The 27,034-nt window shown below is 39.9% G+C and overlaps 1 protein-coding gene across 1 annotated transcript in view; it reads right to left on the minus strand.

Moving 5' to 3' along the window:
• The window catches only part of LOC124621813 (N-acetylgalactosaminyltransferase 6), a 158,505-nt gene that overhangs the window by 51,956 nt on the left and 79,515 nt on the right, over positions 1-27,034 (minus strand). Inside the window, exons 5-9 of the mRNA XM_047147252.1 lie at positions 21,606-21,794; positions 10,474-10,651; positions 9,763-9,880; positions 9,569-9,679; positions 3,348-3,569 (exon numbers count right to left, since the gene is read on the minus strand). Coding sequence (XP_047003208.1) covers positions 3,348-3,569; positions 9,569-9,679; positions 9,763-9,880; positions 10,474-10,651; positions 21,606-21,794 — 818 coding nt within the window. The remainder of the gene's footprint in view (positions 1-3,347; positions 3,570-9,568; positions 9,680-9,762; positions 9,881-10,473; positions 10,652-21,605; positions 21,795-27,034) is intronic.

Genomic DNA, 27,034 nt, shown 5'->3' on the forward strand with positions numbered 1-27,034 from the left:
CACTCTGCAGATGGTCAGAGTCATAGATCGTTAACTCTCACTGTTGACTGCAGTATTATATAGTGTCCACAGTACAGCAACTGGAAACAAAACCAGTCAAAGTATTTTGACCACACCAGGAATCTTCCCGTAAAGAGAGAATAGTTATTTTTGGTTCTACTCCTATAGCTGTGCCAAGTATGGGTCGCACATCTATGAATGCCCTTGTAAGGTTCTGCAATACACTAATGAAGGCTTATGTGCTTGGGATCAAAAATCAGTCATGAGGCAAGTAATCTGGAGAAACGACACGTTTCTTCAAAATGTAATGATTATTGCATTAACTACACAAGTGGCACTACCTGCAGGGGCATTTGTGCATGGTCCATGAATTATCTCCAAAGGTTGGAGAAGCACATTGGTCTTCTAGTAAAAGCCATAGATGACAATAGAGAAAGCAACTAAAGCAACAAAAGAAACTGAAATATGCATTCATTCTGTTGTTGTACCTCAACCTGTCAACATAGCATTTACATTGTGATTGAGAGCCAAGAAATTATTGTAATGTTTCACCTAAACAAATGTTTAACATAAAGAGTTATTGTATTTCAGAGAAAACATACATGGCACATCGATCTGAGAATGCTGTATTTATTTATGCAGTTAGGTACTGAACTAAATTATTGGCTTCCAGAATTTACTGCCGAATCTTACGATGATGTCTGAGATTCATCCACAGTCGAGCACAAACGTGAGCTTAAATCTTAAGTCATTGTCAGCAATTACCACCAAACTTCTACAAAACTGATCATTAACATCTCAAACATTACACAAGAAACACTTCAAGTCAAAGGCACACTGTTCACTAGCAAGGAAATGCTGCTGCTTCTTGTCAGAAACAATCATTTGTTCAAAACATAAAAAGAGTCAACAGCAGAAAACAAACAAAGACCACTTCAGGGAAAAAAAATTTGAAATTTTTGAAAAAGCAAACACCCCAATCAAAAAGCTCTTATTATGGACAATAAAAACTATTCAAGTTTATTCTCTCTCTCTCTCTATCTCTCTCTCTCTCTCTCTCTCAATCAATCAATTTTGATGCACTAAATATTTGTCTTCATGCACATAGAATGGTAACCTTATTAATTTGTGTGTCTAATCATAAAAGCAAGCAAAAAATGTTCAGTAGTTTCAGCACAACACGCGGACCTACTTCTGACTGGCTAAAAGAAGCCTGTGAAAAGACTGCAATAGGAGGAGGTGAATGTATGGGACAAGAGAAAGGCTTTGTATCTGGATTGTTTACTGATGGACGAGCCATAAAGAGCAACAATGGAAGCAGGAGTGCCATGGGAATGAACTAGCATATTTAGAAGGAAAGTAAAACATCTCTCTCTGGGAAGAGGGAGGATTTTGGCAGTATTTCAGTTGTGTTAAGATATCTCACAGGAGATAGAGTGGTAGTGAAAGTCCTGAATGAATTCATATTTGATATCTTTTTCCAAAGCTTGGGTGATACAGCTGATTTACAGGGAGATAATAGTTAAATTTAAACTTTCAGAATGCTGTAGAAATAACACCACTGGTCAGAATGACGTCGAATTGCAATGGAATATTATCGGACAAGGGGGAAAACGTATGGCAGAAGAAGAAAATTGATCAATAGATGGTGTCGTATGTGTCAGAATATGTAAATGAAAACACCTATCATGCGCACAACCCATCAAAGTTGGTATAAACATTCCAGGTACACGGCTTTTCCTCCTTTCGCATCTGCGATGTTCGCCATGACTGGTTCAATGCATGATCGTGCTCCACTTGTAAAGCTGTATTACATGAATGATGATTGTGGACACGTAGCTCTGAAGAAGTTCCAGGCACTGAAGGGTTTGAAAAAAGGCGTTGGTCTGACGACTGCCGTGGGTCTGGAGAAAATGATTTGGAACATCGAAAAGACAGGTTCTTTTGGTGTGCAACCTGGTAGAGGGAGGAAACGAACTGACTCAATGTCAGTGGAAGCAGTGGCCACAGCAATGCACAAGGAGATGAGTGGTGGTGTGCAAACGTGTAGTGCTCTGACAATTGTCCTTGAGCACCGAGCGTAAAATCCTACAAAATGCCCTTCTTTGCTATCCATTCAAAATTACCCATGTGCACAAGTTGCTTCCTGTCGACCTGCCAGCGTTGCATTAGAATTTCTTGCTCACATGGAAGCGGACAATGATTGGCTGGGGAAGATTTTGTGGACAGACAAAGCCCACTTCCATCTGACAGGATACATCAATACACAGAATTGTCGAATATGGGCTATGGAAAATCCACACGCAAATCAACCAGTACCACTTGATCCTGAAAATGTCACTGTGTGGTGAGGGTTGATGGCATCATTTAGCACGGGGTCACATTTTTTCGAAGAGACGGGTGCTTCTGGTCTCGTTACCTGTATTGTCACTGGTAAGCACTATGAGTTCTTTTGCGCAACCACATCATTCCAGCTCTCCAACAGCATGGAAGTGTGGATGGGATCATTTTTATGCAAGATGGTGCACTTCTGCACATTGAAAATCCAGTTAACCAGCTGCTGAAGTCCCATTTCGGATATGTTAGAATTATCAGTCACCATTTCCCTACAGCATGGCCATTCCGATCACTTGATCTTCTGGCTGTGGGACTATCTAAAAGAAGTTGTGATCAGTGTTAGGATTGCAAACTTAGCTGCACTGAAGGCACGCATTGCGCAACACATTCTGAACGTGACCCTGGAAACACTTCGATCAGTTGTGGAATATGCTGTTTCTCGATTTCAACTTGTTGCAGAAAACCGTGGACAGCACACTGAACGTGTTTTGCTCCTGTCACACAGGAATTAATAATCTGATTTGATTCTGATTGATGCTTTTTATGCAGTTTTTGGCCTCAGAACAATTAAAAACTGAATTTTCCCATCCAATATGGTATGACCTTGCCGAAGTGGATGGGCTTACATAACTAACAGTCTCACATCTATACACCCATGTACACTGAGTAGTACAGTTTGTTTAACATCAAGCATAAACCTTAGGCATTGTTGTATGATTCATTCGTCATTTGTAGTCTACCACTATTAATTTATGATGCTTACAGTGCTATCCATGGCTATATTTTGTAACTATTTATTTTTCTTCTGCCATGCATTTTCCCCTTCTCTGATAATATTTCATTTCAATTTCACATCCTTCTGACCAGTGGTGTTATTTCTACAGCGGTTTGAAAGTTTAACTCTAATTATAATCACCCTGTACATAAAACGAAAGATATCAAAATGGAAAGCTTGTATCAATAGTAAGAGTAGTCAACAAAACCTTTCTCGATAAAATATCTCCACATACCTCTCCATAAGCAAAATCTGGTGGTTCAACAGGTGGATACTTCTTTGGGAGATCAAATGCAACTTCCTCCATAAACCACTTAAATGGCTTACAGTGCAATCTTTCCCTGAGTTCCTTTTGTTTGCTGAGGTCACCAGGATTAATCTTTCGATAATGAGGTCTTCTTTTATACAAATATTCTTTATATTCATCCATCCATACTTCAGCAACACGCCTATAATTCTGTAATCAACAACCAATTATTTAATAAAGTAAGTCAGCAACATAAGAAGTACCACTAAAATAATAAAAATTCAGCAGATACACACAAAACCAGACAAAAATGCGTATTTTTAATCATTTAAGGAGTAAAGGTAACAACTCACTAAATGGTAGAGGCATTGAATAGTCGAAAGGCACATAACAAGAGTGGGAAGTTCGGTTGATAGCTTTTGGACAAATCCCTCTCATGAGCTATACAAAACACACACACACACACACACACACACACACACACACACACACACACACACACACACAAAACCTGCACAGTAGCACTGTCCTTGCTGACTACACTTTGGCAGCCAGCACTTCAGATCAACTAGTGGCTGATGGCTAGGACAGAGAGGCAGCATGTGCATGGGCTAAGAATGTGGCACTGACGAGCTGCTTCTGGTCCCAAGCAGGTGGAATCGTGTGCAGCATACGATGATGTGGAGCAGTAAATTGAAAGAGGAGCTATAAAAGAGGTAGAGGGAGACTTTGTGGAAGAAGGTGTGGATACAGCATGGTGAAATTAGGTTCTTGTGACACTTGTCATGTCCCACCACCTGGGGCATGCTGATATCTCATGTTGCACAAAACAAGAGGAGCAGGAAAGAAGTGCTGTAATTTATCCCTGCAGTTGTGGCTGCTGCTGGGTTTGTCCACTGTGGCTAGGTTTGCCCAGTAGCAACATCCTCTTTGCTCAGTGAACCTGCTGCTACTCACTGTTGTGGCTCACTAACAATGATGGTGATGCCCCCTAGGCCTCAATTTGTTGGTCTATGAGACAGGAGACCTCAAAATGTGTCAAACACTTCATCCAAGGACGGATCTTCACACTGAAGGGCCAGCTGACGAAATCAGTTGTCGAGTGTGAGGGGGATGATTGCTTCGCAAACCATGTAGTAACCATAGGATTTTTTGGAGTTTCAAGCAACATGTACAGCTTAGACCCTGGAGCTCCAGATCCCAAAGCTGATACGATTAATGTGCTTGCTTGCAGCACTGGTAAAACTCTATGCGAGTGGCAATAACATGGGTGCACTTGCAATGTTAAGAAGACAACAAACTACATTTCATTCAAGGAAAGTGAGGCTGGTCCCTGCAAGAGGGCCAACTGACAAAACAACTGATACACATGAAAAAAAAAAAAAAAAAAAAAAAAAAGAAAATCCACACAAATGTCCTGGTTTTGCACCCTAAATGCAACAGAGTTCTGGCAGAGCCATTTTTCATAAGCTTCCCAGTCTTCAGTAGAGTAGTTGTACAGTGGATATGGTGGCAGATGCAATGGAAACAGCGGAGCCTGAACAGACAAAATAGCAACGAAACTTCCTGGCAGATTAAAACTGTGTGCCCGACCGAGACTCGAACTCGGGACCTTTGCCTTTCGCGGGCAAGTGCTCGACCACCGAGCTATCGAAGCACGACTCACGCCCGGTACTCACAGCTTTACTTCTGCCAGTACCTCGTCTCCTACCTTCTGAAAATAGCAACGAGTTTATCCAAAGTTGCTGCTGGTGGAGAAGAGATTGCAGGACAGTCACTGAAGTCATGCACACGAAAGTTCTTCTCGCTGCCACCTGTGTTCTAACTCTGAACACAATAAGAAACACAGTTATAAGAAATCAACAACTTTATTTGAGTCAGTGTGACAGCATAATAAAAAGACAGAACATAATCATTTGGGAACTTGAGAATGGTAAGTCAATAGAAAGAGGCCACTGGCTTCCTGCTGCAGGTGACTGAGGTGCAGTAGCCTCTGGTGGAAATACATGGAGCAGCTGAATGGCACGCTACTTGAATGAGATGTGTGCCATGGCTGTGGTGACAGAGGTTTAATAATGTGTGGGTTACTATGATTTTATATCCTTCCAACACTATTTGAATTATCAGCACAAATTTCTGCATTCTGTTTGTTAAATATGATTCAAACCAGTTGCAGGTAAAGTCATCAATTCCTTAAAACTTGAGTTTTTCTGAGAGTGTAACATGATCTATATAATTAAATGTCTTGGAGGGACCACAAAAAGAAGTACAAACTGTTTATATTTTATAACGGCTTGTAATATCTGATAAGTGAATGTATAAATAGCACGCTCAATTGAGTAACCCTTCCCGAGTCCACACTGTGATATGCCGCATCAACTGTTTCACCTTAAATGTGAGACTACTCTACAGTACATTTAAATATTTTGCAAATGATGTCAATAGGGAAATTTGGTGATAATTATTTAAGTCTTTGTCACCTTACAAACAGATTTAACAACTGGATATTTTAACCTGTCTGGAAAAATTCCCTGTGCCAGAGATGCATTACATACATCTCTCAGTACATTACTGATTGAGCTAGAACATCTTTTCAGAATTCTGTTTGAAATACCATCAACACCACGTGAGATTTTGTTTTAGAGTTTTTATAATCTTATTAAATTCAGTGAAGGATATTGGTGCTACTTCCAGCTGGTTACATTTTTGTGGAATGTCATTTTTAATTTATTCTGTTGCTTCCTCTACTGAACCATTTAATTCCATTTCTGGTGCTACATTTGGAAAGTAATTTTTACAAGCATTCGCAACTTGTGAATAGTCAGTCACAACACTGTCATTTAGTTTAGCTGTTCGTGTACCCTGTACACTGACTGACTGTCCTGTCTCTAATTTGACAGTGCCCCATATAGTTTTGATTTTATTATCAGTATTATTAATTTCTGTCAGCATGCACTTACTTCTGCACATTTCAATGAATTTCCTTAAAATATTACAGTATTTTTTGTTGTATGGAAACAATTTTGGATCTTGACTTATTCTGGCCTTTATATAAATTTCCCTCTTCCTCTTACATAAGATTTTAATTCCCTTATTTATCCGTTGCTTAATTGTCTTTCAAATATCTAAAAAAATTTACCATAGAAAAAACTGAACTTGACATTAGCCTCACCTATTTCAACTGCCATTATAACAATGCATCCCATTCTCATTAATAAGCCTCAATGCTTTGTATAAATCTGCCTCAGGGCTGTAAGGTGCTACATTTTTTATTTGCATTAATTGTGCATCATGATCAAATACTCCATTAACAATTGGGTACACATTAATTGTTTCAACCTGAGTACTGTCTATAAAAATATTAGCAATCTGTGTCCTACTATCTTGCTGCACATGTGTTGGAAGATCAAGTCCCAAAATTAGATTGAAACACCCAAATAAATGATGATTCCAGTTAACTTTTTCCACCTGTATTTTTATGAAATCAACCCTGAAATCTTCACAAATTACTAGTAGCTGCTTCTTGGCTGACCTATAGCTCAGTAATGCAACTAGACTTCTGTCTAATAATTTCATAGAGGGGTCTGTAGACTGAAATTATGAGAGAAGTATTCTGCAGTAGCAACTCACAACCATAAGCCTCTAAGTTCTGATCAACATAAAAACTTTGCGTCCAACTTTTACACACGCTGCAACTCTCCTTTTTCCATGTAAACACATAAAAATGATGCCAGTATATAATACCTAATATTTAACTTCTCCTGCGGTTACATGATGTTCAGAGGGGCATACAATATCCATTGCTTCATGATTTTTCACATCTTCTAGGCATACAAAAAGCTCATCTATCTTGTTTTTCAACTCCCTAATGTTCTGATGAAACAAATTAAGTACTTTTATGGAAACTGATACATATATTATGGTCCTGTTCTATTCTGATTTCTTTCAACACTGTCTGATTATTATGTGACTCTAAACTAAAAAATGCGCCCTCTGACTCCAGTAATCAGTGGGATTTTGTCTTGTGTGCATGTGGCCCCCCCCCCCCTCCCCTTCCCTTCCCCTCTCCCTTATACTTTCTGCAAGATGGTCAGCTAACCCGTCCTTCCTGTTTCTAGTCACATGCCCACCATAACTTGTGTCTCCCCATCTCCCAATTTCAATAACAGGCAAAGTGCAGATATGACTGTTTCACTCAAAAGCAGGGCTGGCCACAGCATGCCAAACTTCATACATGCAGGGTGTGCAGGCCCGGCCTGTCTCAGCTTTTCAACAACATTACAATATCATGCAGAAACATGTTAAAGATTTATTTGACAATGAAAGTTCGCATCATAACAACAATCAACAAATAAGATTCATTGTTCTTCATATCAAGAAGCACATTGTGCTAAATTTGTAGGCACAGACCACATAAAAAAATTAGTGGTACATACAGTAAAATTTCCATGTTAGGTAAGTCAAGTGGCACGTCTGGAATGATTTTTTTTATTTAAAACTTGCTATTGTTGAATTTATGAAGGTAAAAGGAATGCAGGAACGAAAATTAGAACATCTATAACTGATTACAGACCTCACATTTTAACAAGACTTGACAGCACACCGCCTGCAGTAAGACACTGCCAGGTGAGAAACAACTTTTTTCTGATATGACATGGATGCATTTAAAAAGAAATTTGAGTTGTATAAGGGCCACAGTCTGAGAAATAGTCCAGTTTCCTTAGCTTACTGGTGTTAAACAAAATGTTCGGTTTGAAGAATTCATTGTGGCATTGGAGGAATTACAAGGACAGTTTCTTAAACATTTCAAGGACACTGCCAATATTACATCCGTTTTTTCAGCTGTTTTCGTGACTGTTTGCCATTTCAGTTGAAAGTGCCCCTGTGCATGTGCAGATGTAATGGACTTCAAAATGGTTCAAATGGCTCTGAGCACTATGGGACTCAACTGCTGTGGTCATAAGTCCCCTAGAACTTAGAGCTACTTAACCTAACTAACCTAAGGACAGCACACAACACCCAGCCATCACGAGGCAGAGAAAATCCCTGACCCTGCCGGGAATCGAACCCGGGAACCCGGGCGTGGGAAGCGAGAACGCTACCGCACGACCACGAGATGCGGGCTGTAATGGACTGATGTGCAAGGTAATTCCCATTCTAAAGACAAATCCCCTTAACGCTGAAACTGTCCAGGAGGTCTACACTGCTTTCCTCAGGTAGAGTTTATTTGTTGTTTTTTTGGGGGGGAAGAGACCAAACTGCGAGGTCATCGGTCTCATCGGTTAAGGGATGGACGGGGAAGGAGGTCGGCCGTGCCCTTTCAAAGGAACCATCCCAGCATTTGCCTGGAGCGATTTAGGAAATCACGGAAAACCTAAATCAGGATGGTCGGACGCATGATTGAACCATCGTCCTCCCGAATGAGAGTCCAGTGTGCTAACCACTGCGCCACCTCGCTCGGTCAGGTAGAGTTTCAACGTCTCCATAATGAGCTTGCAAAAGTACTACAGTATTTAGACCAATGTGTGTGTGTGTGTGTGTGTGTGTGTGTGTGTGTGTGTCCAGTCCTGAAGAAAGGTTTGTCCAAAAGCTGGCAAACAAAGTTCTTGTCTTTCAATGACTCAGCACCTCTACTACTCAGCCGACTGTTAACCTTGTTCCTTAAATTATTAATAGTCAACCAGGATGTTCCATAACTGTAGTCTTATTTTTAATTGGTTCTTTCTCAAAATAAAAATGATCAAACTACAGCAATAAAATAGCAAACGAGAGCTAAGCAAGTAGAGCTAACATAAATAAAAACTTTACCACACATACAATGACAAATCAGTCTTCAATGAATCTAAAGAATATCTGTGTCAACAAGTTATGTTGGAACAAGATTGTTCTCTGTACCATTCCAAGAACAAAGGCTCCACAAATAATGTAAAATGAGCTAAAATAATGCCTTGCTTGAATCTGGTTTTCCATATTGTTTCTTTTGCTTTATATTCATCTACAGCCTGGGATATATACATATATATATAAACACATGGTTATAATAGAGGGAAACATTCCACGTAAAACACATATTGAATACTTTAGTCTATATTTTGTGGACATCACATACGGAATTTTTCTGGTAGCCTTGTTAAAATAATCCATAACCTACTTATTCTCACACTTATTAACCTTCAAATTTATCATACATGGAAATAATTAGGACAAACCCTTCCAACAAAATCGCCTTTCCCTGGATTAGGAAATGGAGCAAACTTTCTGTAAATGTGGCCCACACGAGAACATGGTGCATCTACCATTTGTCCACCACACTGCCAAATCTGCAACAGATAGAGCATCATTATTGGTAGAAAGAGGGAAACAATAAGATCAAACTTCAGAATTCAATTAACATGTGTTGTACCTTGAAAGAGAGCTCATACTGTTCACCTCCCCAGATTTCAAGTCCCTCATCATAGCCACCCAGTTCCCAAAAGAATTTAGAGCTGATAGCAAACAATCCTCCAGCCATTACTGGGCTCCTATAAATGAGCAGGTTAACACACATAAAGCAAGTATAATGCAATTGTGAGAACTTAACATTCAGGATATGAAAAGGACAGGTAAGCCAAAATTAAAACTATCTCTTGTGTAAAGGTATAAAAATAAAACCATACAAATAAATTCAGTGGCTGGTGAACAGACACAATAAGTGCAGCATCTCAAGCTTTCTAAAGCAAAGATTTCTTCTTCAGGCCACACTAAAAGAAAAAGTGATAAAAAATAAAGGAAAGAAACATTTTGGGAAAAGTGAGTGCTCTTTTTGTATGACCTGAACCTAAACTGCCGTTCACTTCTATGAATGATTCAGTTTCATGTGCCACTTCACCTAGAGTCCTGAATTATTATTCTTCTTCCTTCTTTTTTTTTTTAACCTTAGCTCCTAAGCTCACTCTTCACCTCTATCTGAAATGGAATTTTCCTTCCTTTTACCGCCTCAAGAAAGAAACTTTGATACCTATTAAACTTTGCAATCTGGTGATTATATTTTATACTTGTAGTTGTTAAGTATGAGTTCTGCAATGGTTCTGTTTTCAGCAGTTATTACTGAAATTATCCACTAGACTGTTCTTACCTAAAAGGTTCTGTTGGATGTTTTAGATCTTCAGGTAGAAGTGGTAGCCTCTTGTAGAAAAACTCCCAGTCAAAAGCACCACGAGCTCCTTCATCTTGAGCTCTGTACTCAAATGTTTCATACGCAATGACATCAATGAAAGGGCAGACACAAGTACGATAATCTTCTGCAATTGGTTCTGTAGAAGACAACAAAATATTGTTCAAGGTAATTAAGTAAACAAAAAATTACACCATGATAACATAAATAGTGCTGCCACAGGAGAAAAAGAACTGGGAAGGTGCATGCTACACATTTCCTCAGTGGCTTTATCTGTTTTCTTATTGTGCTGGATTACAAGGTTTGCTATCCATTAGACTGACATCTTGTTCCCTACTTATTATTGAAGGAGAAAGATCCCTTAGCTGTTTTGGATCATTTTATGCCATGGGTACTGTTATAACATCAAGTTGAACAAATATATTTCTAGGACGACACAAAACATGTAAGTCACAGATCAAGTAAACAAAGTAAGACGTGTGTACATTGTAACAGTCAAATCAGCACTGAGTCCAAACCTAGTCGCTGCTGGCTGGCTGGCCGCTTAGGTGGCGCGGCTGCTGCATGGCTGGCAGACAGGGCCGCATGTGGAGGACGCGCGTAACTGCGTGGCGGCACTTTGAAAGATCGGCGAGTCACAACACTTACATTACTTGAACATCCTAATATTTGAGCAGCCACAAACCAATAAATCCTCTTGCTCTGTAACTATACATCCCCTTTTCTTTTGCTTCTTCAGTTGTAGCCTTGTTTCAAAGACCATACCTCTGCTCATCAATAAGGATTTAGATAAACCATGTGACACACAAATCATGATTAACACATCGTAATTTCAAATGAGCCTTGCATATAAGTGCAATGTCCTAACAATCATATCATTTTATTTGTTTGTTGCAAATATAGCAGCAGATATGGTTATTACTGGAACAGGAACCTACTACAGAATGTTACACCACCCTACCAGCAGGAAGTGCATCAAACATATCAGGTCCATGTCACTGAGTTTTAAAGGTCATGATTAACATCCCCTTCACAGCCATGTATACAGGGTGAACATTTATAAACCGACAAGCTGCAGAGATGGATTCCTGGCTAGAAACAAGGTCTTATAAATGTGTGTCCAGAAATCCATCATTGCCATGATAGATGATGAGTGACAGTTCCTCTGACGACGTGCCTTGTGTTCCTTGTGTGTTGCAGGCTGTGTGATTTACAAAGCCTACTGTAAGCAGCAGAATGGTCTGGTATTCATGTTGGGAACAAGTTCAGATTATGTTTGTGTAGGGCCAAGCACGTGGAAATGCTCAAGAGGTAGCAAAGGTGTACCGTAACAAGTACCCTCACAGACACTAACCATATCACACAATATTTCAAGTTATTTTTGAGCATTTGTGTGATTGTGGGTTTTTTCAGGCAGATGAATGTGCAGTGAGGTGGCAGACTGTGTGCACACCCAGATCTGTTGGACCATGTCTACAGGATTTTAAGACCAACCCTAGCACAAGCTCAAAATCTGGTGTACACTCAGTGCCACCTACCTTGACAACAATGCATTTCCGGACACATGTTCACAGGTCCCATTTTCCTCCATTTCCAGTCAGAAATCCATCCCTGCAGTTTGTTGGTTTTATTTATGTTCACCTGATATAAGTAGAGAGACTTAACATGGCAATGAAGGATGGCATTAAATACTTTTGATCTGAAATGCATTCTACTCATGTAAAGAATGAGAACCACAGGTAGCAGAGTTCAGATCATTTCCAGCTGCTCACGGACAATAGTTAACTACTTACCGGGTGATCAAAAAGTCAGTATAAATTTCAAAACTTAATAAACCATGGAATAATGTAGATGGGTAAAAATTGACACACATGCTTGGAATGACGTGGAGTTTTATTAGAACAAAAAAAAAAAAAGAACAAAAAAAAAAAAGTACAAAAAAAAAAAAAGAAAAGAAAAGAAAAGAAAAGTTCACAAAATGTCCGACAGATGGCGCTGGACAGCAAAATGTCAGTGACTGCGCATGACAATCGTGTATAAAAGGAGCTGTAATGAGAGAGAGAATCAGATGCACCAGCAGACGTAGCATGTTGATGTCACCTGAAAAGGTGCTTTTAGTGAAGTTGTATTATCAGAATGGGGAATGTGCTAGTTCAGCATTACGATCCTATCGCCACAGGAAGGGGATTCGAACGGGTAAAGGTCCGTTGACAAATGCAGCTGTGGCGAGAATGATTTCAAAGTTCACAGGTTGTTTAGACGATAGACCCCATAGTGGCCGACCGAGCACAAGGTGTAATGCCGCTGAGACAGTTCTGGAAGAAATGGAGACTGTAGCAGGTTCGTCTATGCACGGGGAAGTCAGCGCTTGTGCAGTCGCACGTCGCGCCGGCATTCCATACACTACTGTTTGTTTGGCACTTAGGCGTACCCTCCAATGCTATCTGTACAAAATCCATCGGCATCATGAACTGTTACCTGCCGATTTAGTGAAGCGGAGGGCATCTGTGTTTTGGGAATTTCAAAAGATGGCGGAAGATAACGAATGGTTGAGTAACGTGTTGTGGACCCAAGAAGCTCATTTCACGCTCCGAGAGTCTGTCAACGCCCACAACTGCAGAATTTGGGCTACCGAAAATCCTAGAACTGTCGTGGAAACTCCATTGCATGACGAGAAAGTCACGGTATGGGTTGGATTTACTACATCTACCGTTATCGGGCCTTTCTTCTTCGAGGAAATGGGTGATTCTGGTTTTGTAACTGCTACCGTGATAGGTGAAAGGTACGCCGATATGATGCAGAATCGCATCATCCCCAGCTGGCTGATAAACACCTGCTGGAATGTACGATGTTTATGCAGGATGGCGCTCCACCCCATATTGCTAATGCGTGAAAGATCTCTTGCGTGCGTCATTTGGTGATGATCATGTGCTCCCCAGACCTTGGTCCGTGCGATTATTGGCTTTGGGGTTACCTGAAGTCGCACGTGTATCGTTATCGACTAGAGTGCTGCAACGCTCAGTGTTTGACCAGTCACGGCTCGCCTGTTGACGGTGGGACCGAGCAGCTCGTGTCTGGCCCCACACGACTCGGCTTGGTCACGTACTCGCCCCATGTCTGATGTCCGGATTCCGGACACGCAGATAACCGAGCATGACCGATCACCGCTGACGTCTCACCTCGCCTCGCCCCGGCTCACTGCACTGTACAAATCCAACGCCCCCCTCTCTCTCTCTCTCTCTCTCTCTCTCTCTCTCTCTCTCTCTGTGTGTCTCTCTCTCTGTGTCTCTCTCTCTGTCTCTCTCTCTTTTGATACAAAAGTAACATTTCCAAGAACGGGTACGTGACACAGCTAAATTCATAAAGCACCTGGAAACTAAAATGATATTTCAATACAATTGCGGATAGTAGACGAGTCTCATTTCCAAACAAAAGAGATATTTTTCCTTTCATTTATAGGAAACATTAAGTAAGTGCTTTCCCTGTAATCTAGGAGACAACCATCTTCATAAAGAAAGCATACAAAGAATATTAAACATTTACAGACGTAACTTGTCTTACGTTTCAATTGTTTGCAACATAAACAAAATTATAGTTATTGTTGATCAGCAGGAAATCACTAAGGCGTTCCGGATTTAATTGGCTGCAGCAATTTGTTAGTAACATGCCGGCTTTACTAAAGCACCTTTCACTAGTTGCACTTGTTGCTGGGATACATAAAATACGTCTTGCAACTGCAGTCAAACCTGGCAGATCTGTTTCATGTCTGCTCCACCACTTTAAGATATCATCATCATCTCCAGGGTGCATTAAAATGTACAGATCTACTTCATCTGCTGCGGATGATCTGTTGTTCCTCCATTCCTTGAAACGAGCTCTCTTTTTGGGTGGCGATGACACAGTATTTGAAGGATCTATGATAATAAACAAAAGAGACAAGTAATACAGAACTGATATGGAAATCATCGAAACATTCCCGTAAGAGACCGATGACCTCGCTGTTTGGTCTCTCCCCCCAAACAACCCGACCCCCGTTCCCATAAAAACGAGATGTTTTACGTTAATGAAATATTATACGAGTCACAACATTCCCGTTTCTAAATAATACACTTTCCACTAACTGTGCAAAAACGATTATGTTAATGATTGAATGTTGTACCTGCGTACGCAGCACACATTTGTCGCACATTGTTAAGAATTTCCTGCTTTTCACTTATTTGAAGCATATTAAGATAACGGAAGGACGGCCAAAGAAACGATCTTTGTGAGGTTACTTGCGACTGTGTTTCTTTAAATGAGTGGTTCCCGACTGGAAAAACAATAAAGTGGAGCAGTTTATGCACGATACGTACCCAGTAGACGTAATGTTTTCATCTACAATCAACAGAAATGTACTCCATACTTGGCTTTTTAGACCTTCCCGTTTCTTTAATGTGTAAACATTGGTTTCAATCTTACGTCTTACTACACTGGCTTCCTCGCGCTGCATGATTACAGAGAGAGACATAAGAAGCCCGTACTGGCTGCAGTGTCACACGGATAACAACACGTGTAATGTGTTTGAAGTTATGTGCTACGTATTCGGTCACGGCTTCTATGCTCGGTCACAAGAACTAGTGCGGGTAGCCTATCCAGTTAGGGTGTGCTCGCCCCACCTCTTATTTTGTGCTCGCTTACTCGGTCATGCAGGACTCTATTATCGACCGACATCTCTAGGGATGCTGAAAGACAACATCCGACGCCAATGTCTCACCATAACTCTGGACATGCTTTAAAGTGCTGTTCACAACATTATTCCTCGACTACAGCTATTGTTGAGGAATGATGGTGGAAACATTGAGCATTTTCTGTAAAGATCATCATCTGTGCTTTGTATTACTTTGTTATGCTAATTATTGCTATTCTGATCATATGAAGCACCATCTGTCGGACATTTTTTGAACTTTTGTAATTTTATTTATTTGTTTATTTATTTATTTATTTTCTAATAAAACCCCATGTCATTCCAACCATGTGTGTCAATTTGTACCACTCTATTTACATTATTCCGTGATTTATTCAGTTTTCAAATTTATACTGACTTTTTGATCACCTGGTACACAGGTCAACACTTGTTTTCCCTTATTAACATTATGAATAAATATCAGCATTCAGAAGAAGAACAAAACTTCTGATAACTTAACAGTTTTCCCTTAAAAGTTGGTCTCACATGATAGTATGGTGCAGAAAATGCCTTCCTTCAGTTTCCGATTGAAACAAACATGCAAACATCAATAATTATCATCTGGTGTCTGAGCTCCACCTGTCTTCACAATGCAATCTCCCTCCTTTTCATATCCTTATAATGGTTTATCTCTAGCCCAATGCTCCAAAATGTTTTATTTGGCACATAAACAACTGACACGTGAGTTCTATGGAATGCCATAACAAAAGCAAAATTCAAACAAATAGTACAATGAGCACATTATGTTTCTACAGGCAGTATCTTGTTGAAGAAAATAAAGTCTTACTTTTTCATGTACTATATGACATATGTTACATTAACAAGGTTGCCGCAAGTTTCCCCAAGTGAAATTCCCTGATATTTCCCTGATTTCCAGACAAGTTTTACAGTTTTTTCCCTGACAAATTTTGAGATCTCAATGGTAAGTAAATACATAAGTTGACAAAAAAATATAAGGACGTCTGTATTTCTCCCCCATGTGAGCAAAAAGCTTAAGTACTAACATCAACATCTTTTGTAATGAACTGTTTTTAGATGGAGAAAACAAGGCAGATGGTATGTGTGTTTCACTAGGACCACTGTCATTATTTTATTTCAATAAAACTAAACACATCTGGTGACAAAAACATGCATTTTCTTGGAGTCGCAAGATAGATTTAAAATACCTTTGCTGATTTCTGAAATAACTGCGCAAAAAAGAAGAAGTGTATAAGGCAGGGACGAGTTGCGTAAACCAATACAATAGGTGACCACCAATAAAGTGTTTTCTTTCGAGAAATATACGAGTATACAGTGTACAAACTACCAGAAACTGCCAAAATTTTCTCCTCCTTATCATCCATACTTTCTAATATATAAACTACTTTTGAAGTTCCAAAATGTACTACAGGAAATAAAATGTCTATAAAACGCCACACTGTACAATGTACTTGCGGTGAGACAGTCGCAAGTCCTGAAATTCATTGCCCATTGGTCTCTGGCCTGCCGAGGGGCACCTTGGTCTTGGGTCTATGGAAAAAAACACGAAAATCCGCCGCATTATGCCACACACAAACAGACCCGACTTACAGGGAGATCGGCGAGACTAGATCCGACAGGCAGGGCCTGCACAATGGGCTTCAGATCTGCAGGCACGATCCCTTTGAGATACCCTCAGAAATGGCCTGTGTTTGGCCCGTCCACTCGTGTGGCCAGCTGTTCACGTATCACACACAGTATGTTGATCAAATGAGACCAAGGTGATAAATCCATTCACAGACAACTTGCGAAAATACTCTGAGAATCAATACTAATGCAAGTGGGTAGCAACTCACCTTAAAGATAATTGCTCAGCCACAGACAAGGCATGTAGAAAAGACAATCACACTCTCACAGCTAAATTTTCGGCCATAGCCTTCATCATAAAATGACACACACACACACACACACACACACACACACACACACACACACACACACACACACACAAAACTGCCACCTCTGGCCGATGCGTCAACATTTTCTAAAAATCGGATCCAAACAAAGCACTACTCACGCCTTCCTGCCTCTCTTTGGCAGCTGCTAGAAGTGGTGGCGGCACTGACTGAAAGCTGAGGGTAGTGTTAGGAAGGGGAAAAGCAGTAAGAATAAGGGAGTAGGGAAGCGGTGCATGTTCTCAGCGGTGCCCAGTCAGTGACGATCCATGACATCTCAGTAAACAAACCATTTCATCTACTGAGACAAAAATGAGATGTTTTCCAGTGTATGTTGTTTTTTTACTGATGTTTTCCTGACGCATTTGAAATTCCCTGATTTCCAGAACTTGTGGCAACCCTGATTAACTGTTGCTCGTAATTAAAAATGTAATTCCGTTATAGACAGAACGCAGCCCCATTGTGAATGCTGTTCTCAAACAGTTGGCTGACGTTCGTAAGGAGCTGGAAATCGTCCTGACTACTGTCAAATGATTGACAGCTGCTGTGAATCAGTACGTTAGAAGAGCTCTCTAGAGTCGTATACCTGTGATATCTGATTCTGTGGATTCTGGGTCCTCTGCAGGAAGTATTGGGTCTGTCATTACCCATCCACTTGACTGCAAATGGCCTGTCAATGGTAGATCTAGGCATCCTGTACAGGGTGGATGGGGACTAGGGAGGACTCAGAGTGTTGTACTAATCCCCCAAACCACAAGCTTGAGATGCTGTCTTTCACTGAAACTGAAATTGAGCCAGTGGGACTAACTTCACCCATTTTGGGGAAACCTGTTTTGTCTGGTGTCGGGAGGAGGCAAATACAAAAGGGTAGGGTCTATTAATCGTCAGCAGTTAAAATGTGCAGTGAATGATGGTACCCCTTAGGGATATGGCAGCAAGGGGCAGGAAAGGATATGATGTTCACTCAGTGTGCATGCCTGGGGGCCTCGTTCAACATGTTGAAAAGGCTATTCCAGCAGCCACTGAGGGGACTTCAAAGGTTCTATGACAAGCAAGGCTGTGAGTTCCTGGACTTGCACCGCAGGGTTGAGAACTGTAAGGTCCCTAAATAGGTCAGGTGTGCACTACACATCAGAAAATGCTACGCAAATAGCTGACTGTGTGTGAGTGGTGCGCACAAGCGTTTTTTTAGGGTAGTCGACTCTCTATCCAATCCATGTAACAATAGCTATAGGAAACTCTGAAGTATCAGGGAAAGAGCAAAATAAATGCCTTCCACAGGAGAGATTATTAAAATCCTACTGGTAAATTGCTGAAGCATTTGCAACAAAGTGCAAGAGTTGGAAGTGCTCATGAAAAGCACTGAAGCTCATATAATACTAGGTACAGAAAGCTGGTTAACGTTGGAAAATGATAGCAGTGAGATTCTTGGGGAAAATTTAAGCATATATCAAAAGGGTAGGCAAATGGGAAATGGACATGATGTATGTGTTGCAGGAGACAAGAAACTCAAATCCAACAAGATAAAAAATTGAAGCTGCATGTGAGATTGTTTGGACAAAACTCAGTATCAGAGGTGGGTATAAAATCATAATTGGATCCTTCTATTGCCCACCAGACTTATCTCCTGGTGGAAACAAAAACTTCAGAGAAAACGTGAGTTCACTTGTATGTAAGTTCTCCAATCATACTGTAATCATCGGTGGAGACAATAATCATCCAACAATTAATTGGGAAAATTACATTTTTGTTAGTGGTGGGTATGTTAAGACATCCTGTGAAACTTTACTAAATGCCTTATCTGAAAACTACCTAGAAGAGATAGTTAAGAACCCCACTCATAATGGATCTAATAGCAACAAAACGACATAACCTCTTTCAGGATGTCCACATCGAAACTAGTATCAGTGACCACAACACAGTTGTAGCAATAATGATTACGAAAGTAGAATGGAAACTAAAACAAGTAGAGAGAGATATATGTCTGGTAAAGTAGATAAAAAATCTGTAATGTCTTATCTCAATGAGGAACTTTAAACTTTCAGCACAGGTCAGGAGCATGTAGAGGAACTCTGGCTCAAGTTTAAAAGAACAGTTGACCACATGCTGGGTAGATATGTACCCAGGAGAACGCTTCATAACGGAAAGGCGACCTCTGTAGTATACAGTCACTGTTAAGAAACTTCTAAAGAAACAGAGATCGCTGCAAAATAAGTGTAAAACAAAGCATAGGGCTGTAGATAGACAGATGCTCAATGAAACACATTTGGCTGTTAAGAGAGCAATATGTGATGCCTCCAATGACTACCATAGCAGAATACTGTGAAATGATCTTTCACAAAATCCAAAGAAATTCTAGTCATATGTAAGGGCTGTTAGTGGCACCAAAGTTAGTGTCCAGACCCTAGCAAATGAGACAGATATTGAAATTGAGGGCAGCAAACCAAAGCTGAAATGCTTAACTCCATTTTCAAATGTTACTTTACAAAAGAAAACCTTGCCCCAATTTAACTCTTATGCCACTGAAAAGATAAATGAAATAAGTATTAGTGTCAGTGGTGCTGAGAAACGGCTGAAATCGTTAAAACTGAACAAGGCTCCGGGGCCTGATGGAATCCCTGTCAGATTCTATACTGAATTTGCAGCTGAGTTAGCCCCTGTTCTCACTATAATCTATTGTAGATCCCTCGAACAAAAAACTGTGCCCAATTCTTGGAAAATGACACAGGCCACACTCATCTACAAGAGTAGTAGAAATGATCCACAAAACTACCATCCAATATCCTCGACATTGATTTTTTGTAGAATCCTAGAACATATTGTGAGCTCAAACATAATGATATCTTGAACAGAATGACGTCCTCAATGGCAACTGGCAGGATTTTCGAAAACATCAATCACGTGAAACCTAACTCTCACTTTTCTCACATGACATACTGAAAGATTCGGATCAAGGCAACCGGGTAGATGCAGTGTTTCTTTATTTTCAAAAAGCATTTGACTCAGTACTGCACCTATGCTTATTGTCAAAAGTACCATCATATGGGGTATCACAAGAAATTTGTGATTGGATTGAGGACTTTTTTGTAGGAGGACACAGCATGTTATCTTGGATACAGTGCCATCATCAGATTTAGAAGCAACTTTGGGTGTGCCCCAGGGAAGTGTGTTAGGACTCTTGCTGTTCATGTTGTATATTAGTGATCTTGCACACAATGTTAATAGTAAAAACGCGCTTTTTGCAGATGATGAAGTGTATCTATAATAAAGTACAATATGAGAGAAGCTTCATAAATATTCGGCCAGATCTTGGTAAGCTTTCAACATTGTGAAGAGATTGGCAACTTGCTCTAAATGTTCAAAAATGTAGAATTGTGCACTTCACTAAGAGAAAAAACGTAGTATCCTATGACTATAATATGAATGAGTCACTGCTGGAATCAGTTAGCTCATACAAATACAAGGGTGTAATACTCTACAGGAATATGAAATGGAATGATCACATAGGTTCAGTTGTGGATAAAGCAGGTGGCGGACTTAGGTTTATTTGTAGAATACTGGGAAGTGCAATCAGTCTACTACAGGGATTGCTTACAAATCACTAGTGCAACCCATCCTTGAATATTGCTGAAGTGTGTGGAACCTGTATCAGATAGGACCAACAGGGGATATTGAACATATACAGAGACGGCCAGCATGAATGGTCACAGGTATGTTTAATCCAGGAGAGAGTGTCACTGAGATACTGAAGGAACTGAAATGGCAGACTTTTGAATACAGATGTAAACTATCCTGAGAAAGTCTAAAGTTTCAAGAACCACATTTAAATGATTACTCTGGAGATATACTACAACCTCCTACATACCGCTAACACAGGGATCATGAGGATAAGATTAGAATAATTACTACATGCACCGAAGCATTCAATCATTCTTCGAGCACACCATACTTTTGAATGGAACAGGAAGAAGCCCTAATAACTGGTACAATGGGACCTACTCTCTGCCATGCAGCTCACAGTGGTTTGTAAAGTATGGAAGTAGATGTAGATGTAGGTAGACCCTGTATGTTATTAAATAAAATGAATTATTCATAACAGATACTACTACAGCATAAATCCTCAATTAAGTACATCCATATTTCACAATGAATCTTGAAATATGCATAACAAAAGGTGGGAAATAATTACAGACATGCTGTAATATATGTAGATAATTGTATTAAATGACTGTTCTTGGTAGAATATTTGAAATATGACAAATGAAAAAACGTATCATATTCTACAACATTTATTATTTTAAAAACTGTTTTTTGGCTGTTACACTATCATCAGGTACATATTCATCTTTGTACCCTTTGTACATGCCCAGCTGAAAACCAGTATGTAAAATAATAAATGTAGAATATTATACAGGTGTTGTGTTTTGTGATAAGAAATGATACTTGTCAGTACAAACCTAAGAGAGGTGGAAGCCAGTTAACATTAGCTTCTGTATGTGAGTCAAGGAAAATAAGAACATCTGAAGTTGCTTTTCTTGCACCAGCCAAACGTGCCCGAATAAGACCAGATCTTTCAGGTAAGTGAATAACTTTGACCTTGGGTAGATTTTCAGCTACATATTTATCAAGCTTCTCTTTGCAATGCTCTGTAAAATAAATAAAAAAACATACAAATATGGGTTGCTGACAAGACATAAAAATACAACTCACAGCAATAGAACAACTTTTATAAAAAACAAAGAGTGTTTTTGAAATAATGCCACTTCAACTATTTTGCAGGTGCATTTATTGTGGTAACTCAGGGAAGATAATTTTTTTGCTATCCTATTACAATTGTGATCAAATGACTACATATATTTTTGATAATTTTATTTTTGTCATTTAGGACCAAAAACTATGGTGGTAAATATATCACCATGGCATGTGTGTGAGGTATTAATACACTATGGTGGTAAATGGATTTGATACTTCCCTTTTGTGAGCTGTTAAGTGTTGCCATTACACATAAAAAAATAATGAAGAGTGTTTTCTGTTTCTACTTTACTTTTTTTTTTACTTTATTTACAAAATAATTGTTGTTGTTGTTGTTGTTGTTGTTGTTGTTGTTGTTGTTGTCGTCGTCGTCTTCAGTCCTGAGACTGGTTTGATGCAGCTCTCCATGCTACTGTACCCTGTGCAAGCTTCTTCATCTCCCAGTACCTACTGCAACCTACATCCTTCTGAATCTGCTTAGTGTATTCATCTCTTGGTCTCCCCCTACGATTTTTACCCTCCACGTTGCCCTCCAATATTAAATTGGTGATCCCTTGATGCCTCAGAACATGTCCTACCAACCGATCCCTTCTTCTGGTCAAGTTGTGCCACAAACATCTCTTCTCCCCAATCCTATTCAATACTTCCTCATTAGTTATGTGATCTACCCATCTAATCTTCAGCATTCTTCTGTAGCATCATATTTCGAAAGCTTCTATTCTCTTCTTGTCCAAACTATTTACCGTCCATGTTTCACTTCCATACATGGCTACACTCCATACAAATACTTTCAGAAATGACTTCCTGACACTTAAATCTATACTCGATGTTAACAAATTTCTCTTCTTCAGAAACAATTTCCTTGCCATGGCCAGTCTACATTTTATATCCTCTCTACTTCGACCATCGTCAGTTATTTTACTCCCTAAATAGCAAAACTCCTTTACTACTTTAAGTGTCTCATTTCCTAATCTAATACCCTCAACATCACCCGACTTAATTTGACTACATTCCATTATCCTCGTTTTGCTTTTGTTGATGTTCAGCTTATATCCCCCCTTCAAGACACCATCCATTCCATTCAACTGCTCTTCCAAGTCCTTTGCTGTCTCTGACAGAATTACAATGTCATCGGCGAACCTCAAAGTTTTTATTTCTTCTCCTTGGATTTTAATACCTACTCCGAATTTTTCTTTTGTTTCCTTTACTGTTTGCTCAATATACAGATTGAATAACATTGGGGAGAGGCTACAACCCTGTCTTACTCCCTTCCCAACCAATGCTTCCCTGTCATGTCCCTCGACTCTTATAACTGCCATCTGGTTTCTGTACAAATTGTAAATAGCCTTTCGCTCCCTGTATTTTACCCCTGCCACCTTTAGAATTTGAAAGAGAGTATTCCAGTCAACATTGTCAAAAGCTTTCTCCAAGTCTACAAATGCTAGAAATGTAGGTTTGCCTTCCCTTAATCTTTCTTCTAGGATAAGTCGTAAGGTCAGTATTGCTCACGTGTTCCAGTATTTCTACGGAATCCAAACTGATCTTCCCCGAGGTCGGCTTCTACTAGTTTTTCCATTCGTCTGTAAAGAATTTGTGTTAGTATTTTGCAGCTGTGGCTTATTAAACTGACTGTTCGGTAATTTTCACATCTGTCAACACCTGCTTTCTTTGGGATTGGAATTATTATATTATTCTTGAAGTCCGAGGGTATTTCGCCTGTTTCATACATCTTGCTCACCAGATGGTAGAGTTTTGTCAGGAATGGCTCTCCCAAGGCCGTCAGTAGTTCCAATAATTGTCACCAATATTAAAATTTATTTACCATAACGTGAAAACAATCCTTGAAACTTTATCATGCAACAAAGGGATGAGCTAACATAGGTCACAATAATGTATATTGCAGATGCAATGCAATGTGTTTCAACAACAGTTGTGATTCCAAGACAAACAGAATCGGATTGTTACAGCAATTTTCATACGTCTGGTGCAGCGTTCTACCACAAGATGCCAGGCATAGACAGATATGGTAAGACATATTCCCAAAAGCTTTGGGATACACCTAAGTTGGTAAGTATGCTTCCTAAGGACCACAAATGAGGGATGAATTATGTGGTATGTATACTTCCAAAGCCACTTCCGGAAACTACTTTGGACGTAACCATACTTCCCAACAACCATTAAAACACCACTGTTTAGTGGGACAGTTACTTCCAAATAGTCCTAAAGGCTGTATTTCACAACATACAGAAACTATGGCTAGTGCAGTGGACTGCCACTAAACGCCAGGAGCATAAAGAAGTGGTACCACATATTCCCTTAAATGCTGTAAAGAAATACATGTAGTAGGAAGTATATCCCCCATAGCCCGAGAAAGGGTTAATAGTTGTTCTAAAACTGAAGTTAAAAACATTTAAAATTAGAGGTACAAAACCCAGTATTTTAATTCCTCTACTGTCAAGTAGCATTTTTAACATTATAGAGTAACACAACTTTCAATTATAATTCCTCTACTGTCACGTAGCATTTTTAACATTATAGAGTAACACAACTTTCAATTATAATTCCTCTACTGTCAAGTAGCATTTTTAACATTATAGAGTAACACAACTTTCAATTATAATTCCTCTACTGTCAAGTAGTATTTTTAACATTATAGAGTAACACAACTTTCAATTATAAAGTACAACAGTATGGAACCCTTATAGCAGCTATAAAATGTAACAATTAGTCCTCCCAGCTTTGTTTTTGATTTAAGGCGTAATATCACAGAAACAAAATTGATGAGAAGGGACAAGAATGAGAATAACAATGAGCTAGAAGTCCACCTTAGGTAAGACACAGAAGATCAACTGAAAATATTCAGATTACTGGAAAGCAGAATTACAGAAAACTAGCCATATGAAGGAGGCAAGTACAGGCAGACATACATTGCCTGACTACAGAGATTTCAAAATGGAAATAAATTTACAAAAAACTTGGCAGTATGAGCACATGATCAAAATGCTGTTGCAGCACCAATGACCTGGATTCATGTACTGATTCAGCTGGGAAGGGAATTACAAAGTCATTGTATCCTCTCCTGAGGCAAGCTGCCCACAACTATTGTTAAGTTGCAGCTTTAATTTCTGCAGCAATGCGTCTAGGTATATCGTTAAGAACACCATGTCGTTTGTTAATTCACACAGCTCTTTAGAAGAAACAACTGATTTTGAATTTCCTCTGCGCTCTTTAGTTTATATTCCTAAATTTCCTACAGGTTTGTGTACTTATCAGGCACAGCTCCTCATTTTAATTCCGTCTAGAGTATACTTCTGTCATCCATAGAATGGATTGGAACTACAATTACTGTGTTCAAATAGGGGCTGAGTTGGTGACCCTTTGCCCACAGCTCCACGTGGTGCTGGTTTCAATCATGTAGCTTGAGGCCGTTGCCAATGGGTACCAATGTGGTGGGCAGGACAGGAGGATCCAAGGGACGTTTGGTACATCCCACTGTCTCCCAAATGGCCCATTACTGTGGCCCCTCAGGTACTGCCAACATTGATGTTGAGCCCTCACTGATGGTCAAGTGAGATGCTGTTCCATGGTGTGGCAGCAGCTGATGAAATAAGGGCAGGCACCTGCACCTGGTTCAGGATGTTTATCAGACACAGACAGATGAACAGGTTTCGGCCGCTGTGTGTCTGATAAACATCCTGAGCCAGATGGAGGTGCCTGCTCAATTTCGGAGAAACCTTTCGCCCTGAAGATCTGGGAAGTCACAGAGGGTGGGTTTACTGGTAGTTGGTACCACCTATGTTAGGCGTGTAATGGGATGCCTTAGGGATGTGGCTGTGGCTGTGAAAGATAGTAATGAATCCAGTGTGCGCACTGCATGGATACTGGGAGGAGTGATTCCAGATGTGGAATGAGTCTTCTGGATTCCACAAAGAGCACAGGATGCAACCAACAGTGAAGGTGGTGGCTCATATCAGCACTTACAATGTGTATAACTTTGGATCACAAGAGCTTCTCTCTGGTTTTAGGCAGCTAGATGAAGTGGTAAAGACCTATTACCCTTATGTGTATCCTACAATAATATAGATAACTATTGTATTGAGACTGAACTGTATCACATAAATCAGAATGTCTTAAGATAATCAATAAATTTTGCAATACCGTTGAACCACAACACACACTTAAGACAAAAACAAAAAACAAAAAAAAGATGCCCTCTGAAAGAATTATCCAAATGGGACAGAAATCAGTAGACATGATGTACATATATAGACAAAAATATGCTAACAATTTCAGAAAATCTGGATGATTTGTTCAAGACAGCAAGTTAATAATGTGTTGGTCCACATCTGTCCCTTATGCAAGCAGTTAGTTAGCTTGGTACTGATTGACAAGAGTTGTTGGATGGGCCTTCTGTGGGACACCATGCCAAATTCTGTCCAATTGGCACATTAGATTGTCAAAATCCCAAGCTGGTTGGTGGACCAAACCCATAACGCTCCAAACATTCTAAATTGGGGAGAGACCCGGTGATCTTGCTGGCTAAGGTAGTGTTCGGTAGGCACGGCGACAAGCAGTAGAAACTAGCGCCATGTGCAAGTGGGCAGTATCTTGCTGAAATATAAGCCCGGGATGGCTTACCTTGAAGGGTAACAACAAAACAGCATGGAATATCGTCAATGTACCACTGTGCTATAAGCGTGCTGTGGATGACAACCAAAAGGGTCCTGCTATGAAATGAAAAGGCACCCCAGATCGTCACTCCTGGCTGTCGGGCCATATGGTGGGCAACAATCAGGTTGGTATTCCATGGGACATCTCCAGAGACAACTTTGCTGATCATCAGGGCTCAGTTTGATGCAGAACTCATCACTAAAGACAATTCTACTACATTCAATTAGATTTCAGGCCAAAGACATGTCTGGAGATGACCCAGACAGCAAGGGAATACCAATATGAACTGTCAACCACACAGACAACAACAAGGTGTGACGGTCTGGGATGCCGTTTCACTTCATAGCAACTCCTCTTTCGCTGTCATCCATGGTACCCCTACAGCACAGCAGTACATTGACAATGTTATACATCCTGTTTTATTACTCTTCAAGTCAAACTATCCTGGCCTACATTTCAGCAA

This window comes from Schistocerca americana, chromosome 7, assembly GCF_021461395.2.
Source record: "Schistocerca americana isolate TAMUIC-IGC-003095 chromosome 7, iqSchAmer2.1, whole genome shotgun sequence".
In the NCBI taxonomy this organism is placed as follows: domain Eukaryota; kingdom Metazoa; phylum Arthropoda; class Insecta; order Orthoptera; family Acrididae; genus Schistocerca; species Schistocerca americana.